Source organism: Endocarpon pusillum, assembly GCF_000464535.1.
Source record: "Endocarpon pusillum Z07020 unplaced genomic scaffold scaffold3350, whole genome shotgun sequence".
NCBI lineage: Eukaryota > Fungi > Ascomycota > Eurotiomycetes > Verrucariales > Verrucariaceae > Endocarpon > Endocarpon pusillum.
Genome location: NW_006916312.1, coordinates 73,731 through 87,110, shown reverse-complemented (window position 1 = coordinate 87,110; position 13,380 = coordinate 73,731). Strand labels below are relative to the sequence as shown.

Below are 13,380 nucleotides of genomic sequence, written 5' to 3'. Positions count from 1 at the left end.
ATGACTATCCACTGGAACCCTACTTACTTATGCCATTCAGAATCTATCCGCTTTACTGCCCTCAAGCTGTACAAAGGCATACAGCAGACTGATAACCACCAATTACTTCTACTGACAGTAATTTAATATAGATGTAGATGAACAATCCTCAAACGCAACACCTCAACTCTGTTCTTTTACCCGAACATCATCCCTTAAAAGTTCAACTAGCTACCAAATCCTCCATACAAATCCACGACCCATTGATCCAGGTCCTATGTATAGACTCATGGTAGAAAATATCAGACAACCCCTACAACCAACTAAAGATCCCAGCTGATATAATAAGGATTTCCCCTCACCCCGTGCCGCGAACCCAAACCCGAAAAAATGCTTGCCCTCCTCAATCCGACCTCAACCCACTGGCAGTACCCCGTCCACTGGCCGGAGTTCAGTCGAGGTAACATCACAGCCCTGCAGCTGCAGCGAAGTTGAGTTGGGAAGACCACCAATGAAGGCTCGGCAAATCGACTCATCCCGACTCATACCACACCTAAGCCCACATGTAGTGCTACTATGGGGGGTGATAGTAACAACCGTAACCAGCACGAGCAACGGTCCGAAAATAAAAAAAGGTCTCACATACCATACCACACTGCTTAGTAGGGCCGTACCCTCCCCGACGAACCAAACGCACGCACATCCCTGGATTTTCCGGGGGGACGTTTTTTTGGGTCACAGGGTGCTGGTTTTTCGAGCCCATGCGGGGGGGGCTGCGCAGATTCGTCTTTTCGACTCATTTCGGCTCATTTCCATTGCAGGTGAGACAGAAGTTGCTCCATTTGACAACGAGGACGGGCTCGGATAGGGGATTGGGATTGGAATGGGGAGGGGGAGGGAATGGACATGGTAGTCCTAGAGCGATATATTGTATATGTATATATGAGTGGACCCAGACTACTAGAGCAGGAGAACCACTCGTGCATACTGACAGTACTAAACTACGTAAAAGTGAGCAACCATTTCTTGTCTTCCTGGGGAATACTCTAAATCTTTTGTCATGATGGACACTACTTTATTTTGCCGATGTGAAACATTCAGTTTGATAAAGCACTGGTTAATGAATACCCTTTTAATGAACCGACATCGTCTGAGTTTGCATGATTTGCATTGCTGTTCTATTGCAAAAAAAAGAAACCGACAAAAGAGCTATGCTGACCGCGCCAACATGCTAGGTTGTTTTCACCCCCCTTCCCCCGCCAGGCCCACCACGGACCAAAGCTCTCAATACTTGAGTCTCTCCCTGCAGCTTGGCAACCTGCACTTTCAGCGTATCTCTCTCGAGCCGAGTCGCCTCGAGCGCCGATTCGAGCTCAGCAACCCTGTCGAGGCGTTTTTGACGATATCGGCGAGCTGCGAGGGTGTTGGCTTTGCGTTTCTCGATGCGAGAGGTTGAAGCGGAGTTTGACCCGGGCTGGGAAGATATCTCTTTGGGGCTTGAACTGGACTTGGAGCCAGCGGACACGGGGTCAGGCGTAGGATCGGGGTGGGATGTCAACGGAATGTCCAAGATTGTATCGTCGTTATTGAAGGCTGTCAGGTTGTCAAGACTCGAAGGCTCATGGTCGATTGGGACAGATGGGAGCAATGCGTTATCGCAGGGGTTATAGGAATGCCAACTTTGGAATGCGTCAGATTCGTATTGCTCCTGCAAATCGATCACTCCTAGTGGAGCTTGAGTCTCGGGGAGATGTGGGTCGAGCGTGGATTGATAGTGTGGGTAGTCAACAGAGCTGGCTGCGCGATCGAAGTGAATACCAGACGTAAGATGCTGAGTAACATGTTGAGAAAAACCGAGAGGACCACTACCATGGAGGCTTCTTTGTGGTCCTGAGCTGTTGTGGTTGGAAGAATATGGTCTGGGTCTTGATTGGAGCGGCCATGCTTGAGGAGGTGGCTGCGGACATGACTGTATTGCTTCTCACGGGCCCAGTCGACCCGTTGCTGACACTGGGGACTTTGGAGGGTAGGTAGGCAGAAGAAGCACTTCTTCACAGAAAGCGCGGTGGTAGAGGAAAAGGAAGAGGATGTGGTTGCAATAATAAGGAGAGTGACTCACGACACTCAGCCCCGCCTCGCTAACTCTGCAGCCAAGTTGACAATACTACGTAGTTACTAACAAGTTACTACTCTTGCCGCCGAAAAGTGCGTTCTGGAGTGGTGTTAAACCATCAAGAGTAATGATTTACAATTTCTTTGAGTTTGATTTGTTCCAAGGACTTTTAGGATGCTAATCCATCTTTTGAGCTCATTCCATGAGCTTCAATTGGCTTCAGAGGTCAGTCGGGACATCCTTCAATTAACAATATCTACTACCGCTACAGGCCGAAATCTTGTCCCTTCCCCCCCCCTTCCCTCCCCTGAAAACGCTAGTATTCGTACACAACGTACTATGTAGAATTGAGCATAGACGCCTACAGAATGACCTAAATAGGACTGGTCTCTAAGATCGAGTTTGCACTCCATTGGCAGCGATAACTGCTTTGACACCTCGTCTGCATCGACTGAAGCAGCTTCTTAAGATATGCAGAAAGCAAATCAGGCCTGTTAGTATCCATGTAGAATTGACAGAATGCATAGAATGGGCAGAATTTACCCGATGAACAAAATTCGGACAAAATAGTGACAGGGATGCTGACAGGAGTATGTATGTAAAAAAAGCGTTTGTAAGATATTTTGGCAAGGGGGTACAGAAATTGGACCTTACCCGTAGTAAATCGTACTTTCCGGCGGCACGAGTCCCTAGAGCTCAATGGATGTAACCGCAGGCCTGTGGGCCCTTCGGCCCGATCCCCTGAGCAGATAATTACTTAGCAGCCTACTATTCACCCAAGCTTATACTCAAAGGTACGTACGGAGTATCATGACACCAAGTGCAGAGCCTTGGCGCAGCAGGACACTTATTTCCCTCCTAACTAACTAGTAGTAACTTCCTAGATAGATTTCTGGTCAATACAGCTTCACTTTAAGCATTATTTTTAATGCAGCCCTTGCGTGGTACTTCTTCACCCTTTCAGAGTCTCATCTTTTTTGTACTTGCACCTCAGCAAGAGACCTTAGACTCATATGGGGTGTCGGGCTTTTCACATGTATGATTAACGTATTGCAAGGCTGCAAACCTAAGTTGAGTTAGACCGGTCTCATCAAAGTATCTTTTAGCGGACTCGAGTTTGAACAGCAGACATATAGTAGTTGTATTGGTCCAGTCGTCCTTTGCCAACCGAAGCACCATCTGAGCAGAGAAGAGGATGCATCATACTATTGTTCTCCTCATTCTATTGAGGAATTAGGCTGTAAATCCAACAAGTAGTAACCTTTGCTATTAAATCGCACTCATGAAATCAGCCAATCAAACGCAGCAGGCAAATCGCAACCATTAAGCATGCAACAACGAGCCCAACAGGTGTTCTTACAACTCAACATCTTCCGCATCCAAATTCCACCAACTTGATCTTGAACCCACGTTCCAACCAATGAGACAAACCGAGCGAATGCTTTGTTGCCTGCGCTGCCGCCACCTATAGAACCGGTGTTATTCATAATAGTGATGCACATCGACGCGCTGAGAATCATCGAAGCATGCGGCGCAGCATATTAGCGGTACTACCACCGCAATGAAAAGCAGCACTAACATCATGACCGGTGTAACCAAAATCTTACACCAAGCCAGACCCCATATGAAACCGAGGCCGGGGCCAACCTTCATCATCTGGTTGAGCATCACCCCGGTGGCTTCGGGTGCCGCTGCCCTGAGCGCGCTCGCCTGCGAGGTTTGGATGTTGCTCCACATGATGGCAGCAGTGATGGCCATGATAGCATCAACGATGTCGAGAAAGATAGATATCTTGAGGTGCTCTGGTCGAAATAGCGTGAAGGTGATGATGCCGAAGGCGAATAATATTGAGGTGATGAGTAGGCCTGCAGCTGCGGTGACGAAGCGTCTGTAGAGCATGGTTTTCCCCACAGTGGAGATTTTGGTTTGCGTCAGAAGCTGTGTCCAGTTGTCTTGGATGCTAGAGGAGCCAGAGTCCTCATGTACAGCTTCGAGAAGGGACGGGACTTGCGGAAAGTGGTATCGGCATGTGGTTTCGTCGGTTTGGTTCCAATAGCGACAGAGGCCAGAGATCCCGAAGAGATATTGATCTGGAAGGTCGGCGATGCCAAACTCGGCTGTCCACAGGCCCTTGGTAGTATTTGATATGTTGTTGCCAGACCGCCGAGTTGTATTTGAGGAGTGCGACAGTCCCTGGATCAAGGCGGCCGGACTGACCGAATACATGTGGAGGTTGCTCGTCGCGACAGTGGAGCAGCTGAAGGAGACGGCGAGAGTCAGGCCGAGAGCCGTGATACTGAAGAGCAAGAACCACACGATGTCGAACTTGCTTGGTTCCTTGGACCAAGAACGGGTTCCCCTGGGCGGGGTGTTCTGCTCTTTCCGCATATAGTCCATGAGAGGAAAAGAACGTGCCATATAGGCGATGTAGGTAGAGCAAGGACAAGGGACAAATGATCAGAATGGAAAATAATAGAACGAATGGACAACTTTGCAATCATACACAGAGTCACTTTGTGAAGGAAAGGAGAGTTTTCTGATGTTGCAACCCACTGTTCATGGTTCCCAAGCAGATAGATATAGGAAGAGCCCCAATCGAACAGGGCCCTTGCTGGCCAGCAAGATGAACAAAGGGGGTTTGGTTCGTGCAATAGCGAGGCGAGAAGGACAAGTTCTGGCCATGAAGAGGCACCGGCCAAAGCAGTATGGTCGCATAAATGGTTGCATATTTCTCGAGTAGGTCACCCTACTACTCGCTGCACCGAAAATAACAATGCGACAGCGTGAGGATTGGTTCTTCCTCGAGGAGGTGGAGAGCAAAAGCCATGCCAAGAATCAGAAGCGCCTGGCTTTTACTATCACGTCCCCAGCCTTGTGGTCAGATAGAGTAGCTCGACTCGCCTCATAGTGAAAAAAAGCAAAAACATATTAAATATAGCTGCTCAAGGTCCGTAAGCGCCTTTCCCTATTACTTCAACAACGTGCAAGCACTATGGACGTCAGTAATAGACACTTCCAGTATGGCTGACGGCGTTGGAAAAAACACAGTTGAGCAGGTGTCCATCCCACAAGTGTGGTTGTAGACCTAGAACTCAAGCATCCAGCTGTGAGGCTTCCCGTTAGCACACTAGTCGCAGAGGTGAATTTCAACCCGTTGTAATTCATAGGAACATGTACTTCATCCCGTCGAGTCAACTACCCACGACGTGTCCTCCATGATGATTCAATGCCAGCCAGGTGGACCTTGGGCGGTTGCTTCGCGACGACCCAGAACAAAGTATGCAGGAGGTTTCTATTATTGCATTGTGGATTGTGGAAGTATTGATATGGTATGATGATGGCAGGAAAAGTACCTCCGGGAAAAGGGGGAAAAGGGGGAAAACACAATCGCATGAAATCTCTAAATTGGGCTTCTGTTTCCAGCCCCATTTCCTCGGCAAGCTATTTTTACGGCAGTCCTGCCAATGGCATGCAGCGACCACACTTTCAAGTCTTGGCTCCTTCAAGTTCCCTGCAAGAGGTTTCCTTGCTACAACTGCATCTTGTTCAACATCCACTGCACTGTCATACTTCTTTCCAAGCAATTCACGGAGTACCTTGCCGCTCAACCTTCTACAGCAGCGAAGCGCACCCACAGGTGCAAGTATGGACGGCCAATCTTTGCCAATCTTTGCCAATCTTTCATTCAGTCGACAGACTCAAGACTATTTCCACTACTGATGCTGGTTCCAACCCAATCCGGCAGTTCTCTTGTCCATCAATATACATACAAGGTACAAGGTACTCTCGGTAAGAGCGCGGTGTGGACATCTTGAACCATGTCATGACTGAGATCGGACTACAACTGCCCTGCCGTGTTGAAATCCTTCAGACCTTCGGTGACACGGGCACCCATGGTCTTCTCGCCCTCCCGCACCCACACTCTTGGATCGAAGAACTTCTTGTTCGGCTTGTCCTCTCCGTCCGGATTGCCAACTGCGGTCATCAGGTAATCCTTCTTCTTGAGTACGTAATCCCGGATCCCGGTCAAATAGGCAAATTGTAGGTCGGTGTCGAGATTGACCTTGACCACACCATGGCCGATGGCATCCTTGTACTCTTGCTTAGTGGATCCCGATCCGCCGTGAAAGACAAGGAAGACTGGCTTGTCCTCCTTCGTGTCCGCCTTCTCTTTCACGTATGCCTGATGCTTGCCAAGAAGTTCAGGGTGCAATTTGACGTTACCAGGCTTGTACACCCCATGCACATTTCCGAAGGCCGCAGCGATAGAGAAATAAGGACTGACTTTAGACAGAGTGGACCAGATGTTGTAGATGTCTTCCGGTTGGGTGTAGAGGGAGTTGTTGTCGACATCTTCGTTGTTGACACCATCTTCTTCACCACCAGTGATGCCGATTTCCTATAGTTGTTAGCATTTTCACCTCTTTCTCCATCGCGTTTCTTTACCATCTCGAGCCACTGCTTCATTGGAGCAGCACGTTTAAGATATTTCTCGGTCGTCTGAATGTTCCACTCCACTGGCTCCTCGGAAAGATCGATCATGTGGCTGGAGAATAGAGGCTCGCCGTGTTGCTTGAAGTATGCCTCATCTGCGTCCATCATACCGTCAAGCCATGGCAAAAGCTTCTTTGCACAGTGATCCGAGTGGAGTACAACAGGAATGCCGTAGGCAGGAGCAATCGAGCGGATGTAGTGAGCGGCTGCAGTGGCTCCGGCGATTGAGGCAGCTTGATCCTTGTTATCAACTCCCTAGATCGGGTCAGACATTGAGTGGGAAGAAGCCAAGATAGTCTGCTTCTCACCTTTCCAGCAAAATAAGCGGCACCACCCTGAGATGTTTGCAGGATGACTGGGGCATTTGCGTCACGAGCAGCTTCTAAGGAAGCAACCACGGTCGATGAAGAGGTGACGTTCTGTTGCCCATCAGTCTCGGCAGTGCCAGAGGGGCCTATGATAGCACTTACGATGGCGGGGATGGCAAATCCCTTTTCTTTGGCATACTTGAAAAGGTTGAGCACATCATCTCCCACAATCACTCCAGCTTTCCGCGTGAGTACGTCTTTGGCACCCATATTTGCTTCTCTGGCTCTTGTTAGTTGCAACTGTTGGGACAGTGGAGGTAAGAGATTCTTATGGAGTATGGTCTCAACGTGACGAGGGTTTTGGCCGATAAGGAAGAAAAAAGACCAATTGGAGGAGCTCTAGGGCATGTATGGTGAGGGGCGGAGGATTGGCTAACATGTACCTTTCCAAACCAGTCAAGATAGGGAGGGTGATACCGACTTTAAGCCAACTTGTTAAAACTGTTACTGCACCGGGAACGGATAGATGGAGAAGGAGCGCCGCAGATGAAGTTGTAATATGGATATTAATATTCGCATTCGTATGCGTGGAGCAATAGCGGGGCAGCACAGGGTTATTTTACCCTGGTAACCCTGGGAGCAAGTCCGACGTACCCTCAACCTCAGCCCCACCAAAATTTCATCTCCGTATTCGCCCTTGGCGGACGTGTCCGAAGTATGTCTTCCAGAGGGGGAACAGTTCAAATGACCATTCTCGCGATTTGGCTTGCGGCTACGTCCCGAGAATTGTTTGGGGGTATTGTGATGGTTTTCTAAGCTTCTAAGCATCCATCAACTGCTTTATATCAAAGTAGGATGAAGCGCGCAAGTAAGGATCTAAACCAAAGGCCCTGCCCCGTACATATTCATATTCATACATGACCATAGTATGCAATGCTCATATGTGCACCACACTCCTCTGGGTTGTTTGTGTATTCTTGCTTCCAAATGAAAGCTCACATCATCCAGATATGTCATCCCCGGGTCGTTCTATTTCATAGAATAACAGATACACCTCTTTTTGCATAGCAAGAACCTCCGACGTCTTGCACTCTTTGATTTTGTCATCGCTGATCCGCCACCATCGATCACTTGATTTCCGCTTTCGTCGGAATCGAGATTTCTCGCTAGCGTCTGACTTGGCCGTTGACGCACTGGATCTAGGTCGAAACGCTTCGGACTTACCCGATCGTGAGCGAGATGGCGACTTGGGCTGATCTGACGTGACACTCTCCCGAGCAGTGGACGGTACTGAACGGTCAAGAGATTGTTTTGACGATAGCCGACTTTGTGGAGGGGAAGAGACCGAACTTGATGAGACCGAAAGCGTAGAAATCACCGGTGAGCACCCAGAGGCTGTGGAAGGTCGTGAGTTCACATCTGAAGTTCTGGCCATAGCGGGAATCTTCGGACTAGGATCCGGTGACGCCACTTTACTACCACTCTTGCTTTGTGCCCCATAAGCGCTGAAGACGTCAGGCGTCGCAAAGGGTGGGTAGAGATGATTCCTTCGGAACGATTCGTAGTGACCGCTGTCGTGATTTCCCTTGTGGCAGACAATGCCGAGCAATTTATACCACTTCTCATCCAAAATACCACCCAGACGGAGTCTTTCCGGAAATGAAACCCGGGCAGCATTCTTCATCGACACAGTCCGAGGTTCGAAAATTGAACGCGATAGATGAATTGCAAGGAGCTTCGGAAAGGAAGTGATCCGCATGTATTTCTTGATACTTCTTTTGGGTGCCTTGTCTAGCGATGGTAGTTCAACACCCTCTGGCATCTTCTCCGGATCCTCTTTTAGTGCTTTCTTGATCAGAGCTATGTCTCTTTCGAGGTCTGTCGCCTGCTTCTCTGATTTGGCCTTTATTAACTCGTTGCTTCTGACCTCAAATGCATGCTGTAATCGGCATTTGTCACACTTGAAGTCGTCGATATTTTCGGTCTTCAGCAGGATATCGAAACAAGAATCCAACGTTGTGGAGCTCTTCTGGGGCACATTGAGTGTAAGTGTCACAAAATTCGAACTGCTTGGTTTGTTCCTAAATCGGCAAGTTTGACATTGTATTTGTGACTCTAATCTTCCTTCAAATGGAAATCCTTCGTCTTCCATAAGAAGTAGTGGCGTGTCTGGACTTGGTTCGGGGCGACTCTCGGCTTCATCCTGAGCAGGAGCATTGTTTGGTCGTAGCTGATCTGCATCAAGGTCTTCAGAAGTCACCAAGATATTGCCCTCGTCTTCTTCTTTCCTCCTATCCAATGCAGAGACTGCTCGTTTACGGGCCTGGACTGCTGCGTGATATTCATCACACAGTCTCTCGGCGACCACCTGCAAGAACTCCTGAGCGTCTTGCTGGTTGCGATTGATCCTTGTATTGAAAGCTTTCTCAAGCGCCTCGATAAGTGGTCGAGCAGAGATTGTCTTTTTGTATATTGGTCTTTCGTTCAACGCATCCAGCATAACCTTGACAGCACGGGTGACTGGTCCTTGCTGGAGCTCTCGAATCTTGTCCGGCTTCTCTATGCCTTTTGCATCCTGCTCATCTGGCAAGTCCTCGTATATTTCCACACCATCGAGCTCTCTCCGATGCAGTTCTCGGATGAGGTACAGCCTAAGATCCCCCAGACCTGCAAGTGCCTGCAACACAGAATTGATGAAACAGTCGTTTGCTGGGTTTGATAGTCCGATGATGCCCCTCTTCCTCCCATTACTGGTATTCGAGGAGTTCTCGCCATCGATGAAGAACGTAGGGCCAAAAACGTAGAAGAAGGTGATGGCGGCTAGAGATGCGCCGGCCGCATACGCGGCGACAGTCACTGGCTTGTCTGGCATCAACAACTGCTATCGATCCATTTCACTGAGGCTGTCCGCACGCTCCAAAATCAGATCGAACGGCGGTCTCAGTATCGGGGATCAAGAACGAGCTTGGAGGCTGGACTTGAGTTTCTGCTCGAACTTCCCTGGCTCTGTCGTTGAATGTGCCCAAATTTGGGAAGGGAGATATCGCAAAGACCGTAGAGGGCTCAATCTAGGGTGAATCTCGGACAAACTGTGTAGAATTATCTGCTGAGCACTAAGATACGAAGTCTCTAAATCTCGTTCATGATGCGCTAAAGCTTCCCCAAGTCTCCCCGAAAGTCTCCACACATCACGTCAATTTACCGTGTACCATAGTAAGAAAATCCGGCCCGGGCTCATCGCCAGTCTGGGCCTAGAACGATGCCGCTCCAGCTCACGGCGATCTCGTCCTGGTCAACCTCCGACACCAACTCAATAGAGATTCGGATCCCTATACTCTGCTCCCTACTAACCGGAAGCTTTTTTGAATGTTTGTTTGTGGTAGTCATTGTCTGAATGCCTTTCTTGACCCTCTGCACTACGAATCACATTCAACCTGTTAAAGCACAAAAATACCCACAACTCACTGGAAACCCTTTCCTCAGAGCTTAGAAGTTATGACTTCTGAGCACTTTGATAAATACTTTGGGGATGATGTGCCTTGTTCCATTTGTCACGACTTAATACAGAACGAGGCTGTAGGTCCAGATGAGACTAGTAGGGTTACATATGAGGATATAAAGAGATCGTGCGCAACCACAGCATGTCCGTACTGTTGTTTATGGGAAAAGGCAATAGATTCTTTCCCAGAGATATCGCGAGCCGCTGGACGGATAGCAGTCAACCAAGTGTCGAAAGAGCCGCTACAACTTCAAGTATATCGTAAAGGGGGCCACGACGAAAACCACACTGAAGATGGAATGTGGTGGAATCTTGAGATTTACTCTACGGATGGTGAGTCTGCTGGTACTCGTGGTCTCTATGAACTGGCAATGGGAGTCTACTTGAGTCTAGACAAGACTGAGATGCAGAAATAGACCATGAACAGAGGATGATCCGGGTCGAAGGTACACCACCCTTCTCCATAGGCACTGGATTTGGTCATGTTCTTCCCTGTTGTCCGACATCTGGTGGCCAGTGCCTTGACAAGATCAAGGAATGGCTCGTAGAGTGTCTTGCCGGGCACCCAAATTATCAATACCATCAACCTCCCGGGGTACCGTTGTGCACACCGGATACTACCGACCCAACGTTACCAACTCGAGTACTGTGTCTAGACACGAACAGAGCAGATCCGTGCCTTATTGAGACAAGCAGCTTATGCGCCAAATATACTGCTTTAAGCTACTGTTGGGGAGATAGTAATCCCATCCGAACTACTATGGCTTCCATTAGCGACTTCAAGCAGAAAATATCATTGGAAATGCTGCCGAAAACGATGAGAGACGCGGTTATGGTTACAAAATATCTCGGTATTAATTACCTGTGGATCGATGCATTAGTAAGCTAATTCCCTTTGATCATCTGCCATGAAGTTGACAGGTCTCAGTGCATAATCCAAGATTCAGTTGAGGACTGGATTTCTGAGTCCGCCAAGATGGGTTCGATCTACCGAAATGCAACGCTAGTCATTGCCGCTTCGGACTCCCCAGACTGTAGCCACGGGCTCTTCTATAAGAGGGTGTCTTCACACATTTTGGAAGTGCCACTTCCTGGTGCAAGAGCTGCAGCAAAGCTCTATGTCAGACCTCGGAGAGAACGTTATTATCCACGTAAGGAGACAAGTAGAACGCATATAGAACGGCTCACTAGATTCTTGGGTGCAACTGACGGATTTGAAAGTCCCTTCGATGGCTCGACCAGATGGTTTGACGCTCTTGGTCGCCGTGGATGGGTCTATCAAGAGCATAACCTTGCCTGCAGGATTGTGCATTTCACGAGGAGTGAACTTGGGTGGAGTTGTTCCTGCATCGAGACGTGTGAATGTACTATAGCAGAAACCGCAATGCGAACATCAGATGTCGCTGGGGGAAGGCCGCCCCGTCTTGGCAGCCAAGTTTTCTCCCACAGTTGGGAGAAAGACGTCCGTGAGCGCTGGCGTGGCATAGTCGAAGATTACACCAAACTAAAACTTACGAAGGCGACCGACTTGCTTCCAGCGCTTGCTGGCATTGCCTCCTCCATCATCGTAAAAGGCGACAAGTACCTCTTTGGCCTCTGGCGCAGCGGTATCGAGCTGGGGGATCATCTTTGCTGGTATGTGCGCGACCCCACTCGGGATCGAGGCCTCCCAATAGGCTATGCCCCCAGTTGGACCTGGGCAAGTGTCTATGGCTCAATCTTGTTCCAGTTATTCTTTGAGTGGGACAGCCACCGCTTCACGTATGAGTTCGTGGACTGCTCGTTCTATCCCTCCTCTGCTAATCCCTTCGGTCCCGGCTCCGGGCATCTACGATTGAGGGGATCGCTCATACCGATCCACATCAATGACGAATGTGGATTCTACACTAAGGGTAGAGTCGAGTACAAAATACTGGAAAAGATGGCATGTCTGCTAGAGGAGGGGAAAATTTCAGACCCAAATTTGTCAAAGATCTGCTTTCCACCGCCGGGAGAGACGGATTTATATGGAAAAACTATTGGCGACCGCCCTGCAATACTGCAAGGCGAGCTCATCCCTGACACCTTCCCCTTTAACATTGAGGATAGTGACATGGCTTTGTACTTCTTCATTTTGGCAGAGACGGTCGAGGCTTACAGCGAAATGTACATACACAAGCCACGTGGTCTTATTCTGCAAAAGGTCCAGAACCAGGGCGGAAATTGCTATCGCCGACTGGGCTGGGGTGATTCATGGGCTAATATGCCTACAGAGTGGTGGAAGACCTGTGGGGACTGCGAGATGGTGGTTATAATTTGACAGATTATGTATTTCATGTATTTGAAGTGTTGAGACGATATTACTTTGGGGAGAAAAAACAAAGAGGTTAGAACATCTCAGATCTTGCTATACGTATATAAATAATTTATCAAGCTGGAAAGGTAGTTGCTCACGATCTTATGTCCGTTTGTAAACATTAGGTGTCTTTTGATAGAGTCCCCAATTTTAACCATCTAGTTAAGGCTGAGAGTACTGCAATCCGGAAGCAAACGTCTCAAGTGCAAGGTCCGCCAAGCCTGCTGAAAATAATGGTCGGGTTAGAATGAAAGCCTAGGCGCTCAGGGAGTTGCACATCTATTGCTTCTCAACAACGTACATGGTATGTGGAGAAGGGCGCTATCTATTCGTATGATTTACTTTATTAGTACTCATTGAAAACCCATATTATTGGTTTCTAAAGTTGAACTCTCTTGATTCTCTTGATTCTCTTGACAGCTAGCATCGCCAAGTTCCAAGCCACCACCATTAGTTTCTCTAAATCGGTCTTCAGCAATCAACAACAGCGCCGGCTTCGGCCATCTCCCAAGTAAATTGAGATTTACGAAACAAACCTTGCGCAATGTCCTCGTCAGTGTTAATAGAAATCTGGGTGGGGATGGCATGGTATATTTGGTGCTGGGGAGGTAGAAAGCGCAGCATAATCAGATAGAAAGCTTTGGATTGTATC

General features: G+C 48.6%; 4 protein-coding genes across 4 annotated transcripts; 1 reads left to right on the top strand and 3 right to left on the bottom strand.

Moving 5' to 3' along the window:
- Window positions 1–1,210: 1,210 nt before the first annotated feature.
- On the bottom strand, window positions 1,211–4,489 carry EPUS_01683 (uncharacterized protein; the record flags this gene model as incomplete). Its single annotated transcript, XM_007804288.1, has 2 exons — window positions 1,211–1,776; window positions 3,700–4,489. 2 exons carry the CDS (start codon window positions 4,487–4,489, stop codon window positions 1,211–1,213), a joined length of 1,356 nt encoding a protein of 451 aa, XP_007802479.1.
- Window positions 4,490–5,930: 1,441 nt separating this feature from the next.
- EPUS_01682 (Fructose-bisphosphate aldolase 1) lies at window positions 5,931–7,164 on the bottom strand (the record flags this gene model as incomplete). Its single annotated transcript, XM_007804287.1, has 4 exons — window positions 5,931–6,491; window positions 6,539–6,841; window positions 6,895–7,005; window positions 7,057–7,164. 4 exons carry the CDS (start codon window positions 7,162–7,164, stop codon window positions 5,931–5,933), a joined length of 1,083 nt encoding a protein of 360 aa, XP_007802478.1.
- Window positions 7,165–7,894: 730 nt separating this feature from the next.
- EPUS_01681 (uncharacterized protein) lies at window positions 7,895–9,766 on the bottom strand (the record flags this gene model as incomplete). Its single annotated transcript, XM_007804286.1, has 1 exon — window positions 7,895–9,766. The coding sequence occupies one exon, from the start codon at window positions 9,764–9,766 to the stop codon at window positions 7,895–7,897; it is 1,872 nt and encodes a 623-aa protein (XP_007802477.1).
- Window positions 9,767–11,369: 1,603 nt separating this feature from the next.
- EPUS_01680 (uncharacterized protein) lies at window positions 11,370–12,692 on the top strand (the record flags this gene model as incomplete). Its single annotated transcript, XM_007804285.1, has 1 exon — window positions 11,370–12,692. The coding sequence occupies one exon, from the start codon at window positions 11,370–11,372 to the stop codon at window positions 12,690–12,692; it is 1,323 nt and encodes a 440-aa protein (XP_007802476.1).
- Between the last annotated feature and the right edge of the window lie 688 nt (window positions 12,693–13,380).